At 37.1% G+C, this 9,719-nt stretch overlaps 1 protein-coding gene across 1 annotated transcript; it reads right to left on the bottom strand.

Annotated features, from left to right (window-relative positions):
• Positions 1–2,903: 2,903 nt before the first annotated feature.
• LOC144645206 (uncharacterized) lies at positions 2,904–9,645 on the bottom strand. The gene is made up of 5 exons (XM_078504700.1): positions 9,121–9,645; positions 7,643–7,710; positions 5,579–5,735; positions 4,123–4,340; positions 2,904–3,293 (listed from the first exon to the last, which is right to left on the bottom strand). Exons 1-5 carry the CDS (start codon positions 9,245–9,247, stop codon positions 3,177–3,179), a joined length of 687 nt encoding a protein of 228 aa, XP_078360826.1. The 5' UTR covers positions 9,248–9,645; the 3' UTR covers positions 2,904–3,176.
• Positions 9,646–9,719: the final 74 nt, after the last annotated feature.

Raw genomic sequence — 9,719 nt, 5'->3', positions numbered from 1 at the left:
CTGCTCGTTGATTACATTGCGATTGTCATTAAATAAAGCTATGAATAAATGTTTGGAAGAAAAGAAACTCAATCAATGGTCAGTTAAACAAAGTGCTTGCCATTTTCTTTAAGTGGTTGTGTTGAGATTTGGCATTAATTTTATGTTTTGGTGCGAAAAAAATAAATTTAACCAAGATTATTTTTCAAATGTGGTTCAAACAAACAACCGTAAACAGCAATGTTGGGAAGGAGGCGCAGCACGTGGGCCACAGGAATTTCTGAAATTTGTTGACGAAAGTGGGCGGGGCAGCAAGACGAAAATTTTGTCCTATTCCACACATTGGTATCGTGTAGTTAATACAAGATGAATAGAATAATGGCACATACAATAAAAATTAACCACATTTTCCCTGACATGTATTGCCATTTAATTTTCACACATACTATTAAATTTTCATCAAATTTTTTGCAATTTTGAAAGAAAAAACAATTTGATGTGGCAAAAATTTCCGTGTAAAAAGGAAGTTATCAAACAAAACTGCTATTATCCTTTCTAAACTTGCATATACCAATAATCTGCCCTGTTTATAACAAGATTTACATAAATTTTTGTAAAGAGACTCAGTTTCAATGCTCAGGTTAGCATCAAAACTCTCCTTACTGTTTTTCATACATTTTCTCTTAAGACCCTTGGGAGAATTTGCTGGTGAATCAAGACTTATTCAAAAGATCATCTACACTTGGTTTTTATGCAATAACATCTTAAAATTTGTGCTCAGGTTAGCATCAAAACTAAGGTTGTGCTCAGGTTAGCATCAAAACTCTCCTTACTGTTTTCATACATTTTCTCTTATGACCCTTGGGAGAATTTGCTGGTGAATCAAGACTTATTCAAAAGATCATACACTTGGTTTTTATGCCATGATACCTTGAATTTGCTGTGAAAAGGTTAGGAGAACTAGGGAACAAATAACCTGGGTTACTTAGCTAAGGCCAATAATTATTGTTAAGTTATGGACAGTGAAAATGTAAAATACCGTAAAATTTTGGTTATAAGCCCCCCTCGGATATAAGCCCCCCTCTGCCGGATGACAGTACTGAACAGGGCTAAATGTTGCGTTTTTATGCGTTTTTAAATAACTGATGTTTTCGTCACACTCTCGTGGATCGTTTCGAAACGTTTTTTCCCTTGCCCTCCTGTGCCCCTCGCTTATAGGCCCACCCAAAATCCCTTAGGAAGTTGTATAAGCCCAGGGCTTATACCAGAATTTTATGGTATCTTAAGTGACTAACTCTGCTGTGATGACCAATTTTATGGTCAAGACTTGATTGCTATTATGATTTTAGCCTGTGTAAGTGATGTTTCTCTCAGTGGGCAAGATTTCTTACCAGCAAATGTCTGGGAATTGAGTAAAAAAAATCCACACCAATGATATGCACTACACAGATCTGTTAATTCTTTCTTGTCAAATGAGGATAACACAAAAAATACCAGAGACACTGCATGGACCTCTACAGTTTTAACAGAAACAACACCCCACAGCACGTCATTAGTACAGAATTTTTTAGCTCAGATCTTAGATTAATTTTTTTTTCTCTTATGCTAGCACCTGAAAAGTGACATCCACTACTTCCCTTCCCAGTGGACCAGGCCCCCAAGATTTTGTCAACCTCTTGACAAGGATTGTACATGCATCAAATGGTGTGTTTGACTGTACCACACAATCAACTTTTTTTTGCGTCACATGAGTTGGCCCATAGACCCAATGCAAATATGGCTGCTGTTAACTTTCGGCTCCCAGAAGAATCATTTTCAACAAAATTAAATCACTTTAATTAAAGATAAGTCAAAGTAAATAATGAAGTTTCAAGGCTACAGTTTTGTCTAACGGGAAGTTACAGGGCCAAAAACATGAAAACGAGGCTAGGCAGGCCAGGGTGGCTTTTTCCATACAAATCTCTTAAAATTGAACAAGTCACAAATCTGCAGACTTTTAATCAAAAACAGTGAAACTTCTAGTTTAGCTATTATTCTATATATTTTCAAGTGTCACCATCTGCATTTTCAAAACTTGACAAAAAAAAAGAATGACAAAATTTTGCATTGGGTCTATGCAGTAAAAAGAATTAGTCTGCCAACAATCTTTAGCACATATTATATGGTCAGCACGTCAACCATTTGCATGCTGAAACTTAATGATAGTCCAGTTGAAAAAGTGTAATTAGAAAGTTAGAATGGTCACAACCCATTTCACTCAATAACAATGAGAGTTTTTTTGCAAGTTAGATATTTAGATGACAAGATAAACTATGCTAATCTATGTGATGAACTTTGATCTAGTTTTCTTCAGTTGTGCTACAGTCTACACATGTCTTGTGATAATCATGTGGTACATCCAAATGTACCATGTGATGCATTTTGAATCACTGTGATGAGGGTTAAAAAAATCTTGGGTGACTCTTCTTCTTGTTCATGATATAACATTCCAAACTATTTTTTGTCGAAAAGCCTTGTTTGTAAACATTCTCTGAAACACCGATTTCATCTTGTATAGAAAAGTTAAATTCTCAACACCTGATGAAAAGTCATAAAGCTCTCAGATCTAAAGCTAACTACATTATTTTACACTCTCACAAAAAAAAAAAACAGCTGGAGACACGATTCTTGCTGCTGGTGATTTTTAAAGAAAGACATTTGGTTCAGTCTTACTGTGTCACTGATTAGTTTGTGAATAATGGGGCCAAACAACCGCAACAAAAGTACTAAAAGCATTATGCCATCAGACTTTTCACAATTATTATTGCAGCAATGAGGAAACAATCCAAAATTTCCTTTTCTTTTCTATCCCAAAAAAAATTCCCCATAAAAAAAAAAAAAAAACACCCCCAAAAGGAAAAGGTAAATCGGAAATCCTATGCATTTCTTTACCATGAAATCAAAGTGTTTCAATTACAACTAAATCAATTTAATAAAAATGTAGCTTTTGAAGACCTCCATTGCAATATTATTCACCAAGAACAATGCAAACAAATTGCAAACAACACTGGAAAATATGGGATGATCTCACAATGTTCACTAAGCAAAAGCTATCAAATAAATTTTCCTCCTGTGCATGAAGTGTCCAACAAGCATAACTGACTAACTGACTTGGGGAAAATAACAAGGTTTTCACCCAACTCCAAAATTCAGAAACTCTACTCAATAGTTAAGTTGTTTCCTACTTCAGCATTTCCACTTGCTACTGATAACTTGCTCTCTTGGCAGCTACTGACGCTGGTTTTCTCCTCCTCTTTGACTTGTCCATTTTCAACCTGTAAAAAGATCAATTTGTCTTGTGTTATTTATAGGACAAGCTTTGTTTACCGTAGGGAGGGGGGGGGGGAGGGGGGTTTATATGGGAAGGCTCTGCCCTGAGGTCCAAACCCTTACCTTATTATTAGCAGAAAAGGTAACCCAGCTCTCATTTAACTTCCACAGAAAATGGTAACCCTTTCACATACCAGTACCTACAGTAGAAATACTGCACCCCCTTTTTGAAACATTTCACATCAGTAACCCCTAAACATACTTTGATGAATCAACAATAACATGCATCTGTTCACAATATTTTGAAAGACCCCCATTAAATACCTAAACAGGGTTCTCGGTTGAACCCGTAACCTGTAACACCTGTCACGGGTGTCACAAGTAAGTGTTACGGCTGTCAAAGTGCTTAAACCAGTCGATCATTTGATCTTTGAAATGCAAATGAAAGAACGACTTTTTAAGAAAATTACTGGGTAAGACTGTGCATATTGGTGTTACGCCTGTAACTACCACAGCAACGGCTGTACAAAATTCTATTGAGAACCCTGCCTAAATGGTACTTTTTCCTACTCTTTTCTACACTCCAACTCCTAAAATCCCTACCCTAGAGTATATCTCCAGTCTGAAAAGGATACCCTTTTAGACAGAGCCACCCTGTATATACCCTCCGATATATAGAGAATCTGCCCCCACCCCTTGGGTATTTACATCAGTGTGGTTTGACCACCTCATCAGCATAAATGTATTAAGAGTTAAATTTAGCCTTGCAAACTTGTTTTGTTTCCATTATTGCCTGAAATTGCATACAGTGATACAAGGCTAAGAACAACTAACCACTTTATGAATTTCTGGTTCACCAGTTCCATTCACTACAAGGCTAGTGCTGGTGACGTCCAGTCCCTTTTCTTCTGAACTTTCTGCTCCCAGCTCTTTATCCAGCTTCTCCAATGCCACGTCAGACAACACATTGTTGTCAAGTTCATCACAGCATGTTGTATCAGAATTTACAATGTTGGCCGGTTGTTCTGCAGCAATGGGGCTTTTTGATAAGTCTTGAACAATGAAAAGCAAAAGTTTGATTTAGTTTGAGGAAACTGATAAGCAATAAACAGGAATTCCAATACAGTCAGAAGCTCTCTTAACGGACACTCTCGTAAGCGGACAGCTCTACTTACAGCCGCCTTGTTTGAAACCCCGTTTTAGCTCCCATACACTCTGTATTAATTATTTTTTTACATTCTCGTAAGCCGGCATTCCCTAAAGCAGCCGCAGACACTTTCAGAGTTTACAACTTTTACTTTTTCTTTGTTTTATAGCTCCCGTAAGTGGACACCCCAATGAAAATCCTATTAACAACCTCTATACAGTGGAACCTCGATATAACGAAGGGCCAAGGGACTGGCAAAATGCTGTTCGTCACATATCGAGGTTTGCGTAATATCGAGGTACTCTTTTATATATTTAGCTATTACTGGGACGAAAAATATCGTTCGTTATATCGAGGACTTCCGTTATATAGAGGTTCGTTAAATCGAGGTTCCACTGTATCTTGTTTTAATTAATCAACTTCACATCCCCGTACACCTCTAGTGGCCGCTTACGAGAATCATACTCGTAAGCGGCCAGCTCCAGTTAAGGACACTCTTTTTGTGTCCCGAGGGTGTCCGCTTACGAGAGCTTCCACTGTATCAGTCTTGCAGATATGTAAAAAATTACTTCAAAGATTGTTGACTTTGTAAGCATGAGCTTATTAGGGACGTTTTGAAAGCTCCAGCTATGTTCCCAGGGCCTTCACTCCACCCTGTTGCTGACCAGTTGAAAAGGAAAGTATTGGAGTATTGGTAACTAAGAGATTGGTGTGAAAGGTGATAATTTAAAGCATAAGGAGTATTGTAGGTTTGAAAAGTCATACCCAATCTTGCACTGAAACTCCAATCTTAATGTGCCCATCGACTCCCATCCCTCTCATATGCCGACACTCCCAAAAGTAACCAACAAGAGAAAAGGTTACGAAAATTAATAAAATGACCACCAAAGGTAAAACCGTTTTGATCTTTCTCCCAACTAATATTATAAGAAAATGTATGGAGATAATTCGGGAGAGTTTGTATGTGGATAATGCTGCTTAAAGGGTTAAGTGTCCCCACTTTCTGGTCCCAAAGGTGTTTGGTAACAGGCAGTTTGATTGTACATAATTATTTGTTTGGTTAAGATAAGAATTACTTGTCTAACAAAGAAAGGACACTGTGCTGGCCTCTTGTATTTACATCTTCAAACCCGAGACTGTTACCTTCTGCATCACATTCTTTTACAGTTTCTTCTTGTTCTGATTTCTGCCTATCTATAGATCCACAAACATCGCTTAGCAGTTCTTCCAAGAACACCTTGGCAGATTCCTTTACCTCGGAAGTTTGTTCTGCAACCTCTTCAAGGTTACATTTCTTCAACTGCAAAAGTAAAAGGTAACTAATGGTTGAAGACACAAATTGGGAAGGTGTTTGGCTGTCAGCACTCACTTACACCTTTCTCACTGCAGTAAAAGCTCTGTTAAGCCCACCCTCCCCCCCCCCAAACTCTACATACATTGTTGGAGCTATAGGCACCCGAGATGTTTGCCTAGATTTTTCAATAAACCAAATAAACTGAATAAGTTGGTTATTCATTTAATTTCAAACCAAGAATGAAAACATATACCAAACACAACTGCACTGTTCAAGACTGGTTCTAGTTCCCACCCTAGTCTCTCTCGCAGCTGTTTTTAGTGTTGTCACACATCGCTCCTCTCCACAAGGAGCATTGCGTGACGACACTAAAAACAACTGCGAGGGAGACTAGTCCCGCCCAAGAGGGGGTGTTGTTTTCACTGAAAGCTTTTGCATAATAAAAACAAACAATCAAAAAACAAAATTAGTCGCATTAATAATTAATGTTTATTACACAATTTATGCTTTTTCACAACCCACATCACTAATTACAATAACTTCCACTAATAAGCATAAGGCATATTAAGGGCAAAACAATCACTTTTGTTCTTATATTACTTAACTTATATAATGGTTTCTTCGTAGTTAATAAATCGGATGTTACTGAAAAAGCAAATGTCATAGGTAGTATGACAAACTAAATAAAAAACAATGCCAGATTCTGGTCTCAAGGCATTACGTTTATTTTCCTTTTAAATAAAGCCCGAATCATCAAGTTACTTTAGTATAAACAAGAACTACTTAGTTGAATATTAGCCTAATAATATTTTTTTTAAGAATTATACAGGTATTAACGACTACTACATATTGATTGGTAAGTAAACAAATCGGGATTAGTTTTTACAAATCACATTATACACGTATTAGAAAATTGCTCAGCAAATTTTGTTAATATTTTTTTCAGCTACAATAACTAATTATTACACCATTATTTTCACGATGAAACCATGTGCAAAAACACTCTTAACATGAAAGATCAACTAGAAAACTATTTTTCCAAAATTAGAACAGCTGACCAAAATTAACATGCCAACAATGCATGAGAGTTTGCAAAACTTGCTTAAATTTAATAATTGATAACTTTTTTCAACCTAGTGAGCTTAAACATTGAGATCCTACTGAATTGGGCTGCTAGCTTTCTTTCAAAATGACAGTTTCACAGCAACAAGTAATGGTTTTGGCAGTTTAGTGCCACAGAAAAACTTAACAACACAAGAAAACTTGCTTTTTTGAACTATTACTAAGCTGCAAGCTGCAAGTGCCTGCAGTGATAAAATTCATTTCACTATAAATTGATCAGTCACGCCATACATAATTTTAACCTAAATACTATTAGCTAATCTATCTATAATGTAAATTTTGGATAAACAAACAAAAAGGCTACATTCCTTCTTCTAGATTTCTTTGAGCTTTCGTTAAGCTGCAATCACCTTCACTCTGTAGAAAGCTACTGTATCACTACAGTCATAGAAATTCATTTCACTATAACATTACTATAAGATATTAATCACTCATTCCATACATAATGTTAACCTAAATATTGTACGCTAATCTATCTCTAAAGTAAATCTTAAATAAACAAGCAAAAAGCCTACATTACAACCCCACTTTGCTGTGTAACAGATTTGAAAATGTCTTCAAATTTTCCAAAAGGAAAATAATCACAAATTTTGTAGGCTGTCTCGCTATCTCCCTAATTTCAGGCAGTACAGAAGTCAAGGAGAGTAAAAATCCAATGCAACAATTCTAGATTGATTTTACTGCATCTCCTTGCCGGGCGACTGATCCTTTGTAAACTGGACATCTCCCCCCGGTTGTATGAACACAGCAGGGCTGGAAGGTGGACTGTACAGTGGACTCGCGGAACTTACCCGTTCTTCCTCACTCTTTTCCTCCCCTACTGCCACTGTTTCGGCTTCACCAGCGCTGCCTGTGATTGCTGTGCGAGAAACAAAGCAACGGAAATTACTTTTATACTAATATTGCAACCCTTTAGCCCCAACCTCTAAGTAGCAATTTCCCGTCTATTCTGGTAGTGTTATTTTGGTTTCTATTTAATGTTAGTTCTGATAATTTTGTAGTGCAACTGGTACGTACAGAATATAATTCCCTTATAAATTGGTGATATTTCGTTTAAATCTAGCTGCCCGTCAGCTGCTTGGCAATGTTCCCAACTTAAAAGGGTGGGGGTGTGTTCATGGATAGGTGGGGGGGAGGGGGGGGCAAGTCAACACCCCCCCCCCCAGAGTAGCCTTCAAAATACCAAATATAAATTATATCAACTACCCTTACACACACACCCCCCAGAACAGTAATATTGGTTCCTAACTTGTAAACACCTACAGCCATTACAAAACAACTGTTTACAATGAATGACACATTTCTTGTTCTTTTTAGCACCTTAATCAATATTAACAAAGTTTGTTATAGACCCAACTGAAATATATAGCATTCAGTCTACAGAAGCATTGTTTAGGACACACTAGTCTTGTGTATGACAAAAGCTCTGTTAAACCACAGGTGGGGCTTATTTCTTTCAAAATTTTTCAGGGGGGGGGGTGAATAAAGAGGGTAGCTTATTAGAGAGAGGGGCTTATTTCAAATCATAAATCAGCAGGCGTATGTGCTGCAAAAATAGGCATAGGAGACTGTTTAGTGTTGATTTTTGTTCAACCCTTTAAGTCCCAATATCCACATACAAACTCTCCTGACTGATCTTCATAATTATTAATTTTTCCTACAGCATTAGTTGGGAGAACTTGTTAAAAGATCAAAGCCATTTTCCTCAGCGATGATTTCACTGATTCTCATAATCTTTTCTCTTTTATAGTATTCAACTATTCACGCTGCAACATTGCCACATTGGGCAACAGATTGTTCCACGTGGAAGCTTTGGAATGTCTTCCTCTTTTTATAAGAAATACACCATCTATTCATTGTAAGAATGCACTCAAAGCTCACTTGTTTAAAAAGCGTTTTTTTTTTTTTTTTTTTTTTTTTTTTTTTTTTTTTTTTTTTTTTTTTTTTTTTTTTTTTTTTTTTTTTTTTTTTTTTTTTTTTTTTTTTTTTTTTTTCATTTAAAATTTTAATATAAAAGCAAAAAAAAAAAAAAAGGGAGCCAAAACAATACCTACTTTGCATTCACTTTTGCGCACTTGTTTTTTAGGGAGGGAGTCTAAAAAATTGAGAGGAGTGGGTGTTTTTATGGGCGTCTTATTGGAAAGGAGGGCTTAAAAGAAAGCAGCAGGAGGTTTAATAGAGCTTTCCATCTCGGTTTTTTGTTGGTAGTCCGTCCGAAACAATGGTCAGCGGCTTTAAGCGAATTACTGTTTTAAATCCGGACATGTACCTGACAAGTCCTCTTCTGAGAATGCTTCTGTCACAACATCATTGGCTTCAACAAATTCATTGTCGTGCTCATCAACATCTCTATTCTTCTCCTCTGACTCTCCCACATTGGCAAGACCTTCCTCCATCTTAGGTTCTTCGCTTTCATCTTCTCCTGTTTTCTCAGAATCTCCACTAGTTTCTGAAGTGTCTGAATTAGTTCCTTGCTCCTTTGCTTGAGATTCAACCACCCCTGATACATCTGTTTCCCCAATCTCTGCCTTAGTCTCTTCTTCCTTTACCTCTCCATGAGTGACTTGCTCATCACGTTCACAGCTTTCTTGCTCTCGTTTCCATCACTTTTCCATCTTCTTCGTCAACCTCTTTTAGCTCTTCTTCAGATACAGGACTTGATACCTCTTCTGGGTATTTCTTCCTTTGAAACTTCCTCTGTAGTCTGCTCACAGCCCACCCTCACCTTCTTCTTTCTTTTCACCACTCTCTAGAGCCTCCTGTTCTTCAGTTGATTGGTCCTCATTGACACCTTCAGTCTTGTTTCTTTTCCTCCTTTCTAAAGCTTGCTCTTGTTCACTTGAGCTCCTACACCTCGCTCTTCCTCTT

Source organism: Oculina patagonica, chromosome 3, assembly GCF_052425735.1.
Source record: "Oculina patagonica isolate OP01 chromosome 3, crgOcupat, whole genome shotgun sequence".
In the NCBI taxonomy this organism is placed as follows: domain Eukaryota; kingdom Metazoa; phylum Cnidaria; class Anthozoa; order Scleractinia; family Oculinidae; genus Oculina; species Oculina patagonica.
Note: the sequence above shows the minus strand (reverse complement) of the source record. Positions and strands in the feature narration are given on the sequence as shown.

Coding starts and splice junctions, on each gene's coding strand:
- LOC144645206 (XM_078504700.1), bottom strand. CDS start 9,247: ATGGAGGAAGGTCTTGCCAATGTGGGAGAGTCAGAGGAGAAGAATAGA. Junction 7,711..9,120: donor CTCAGAAGAGGACTTGTCAG/GTACATGTCCGG, acceptor TTTCTCGCACAG/CAATCACAGGCAGCGCTGGT. Junction 3,294..4,122: donor AACCAGAAATTCATAAAGTG/GTTAGTTGTTCT, acceptor ATCTTTTTACAG/GTTGAAAATGGACAAGTCAA.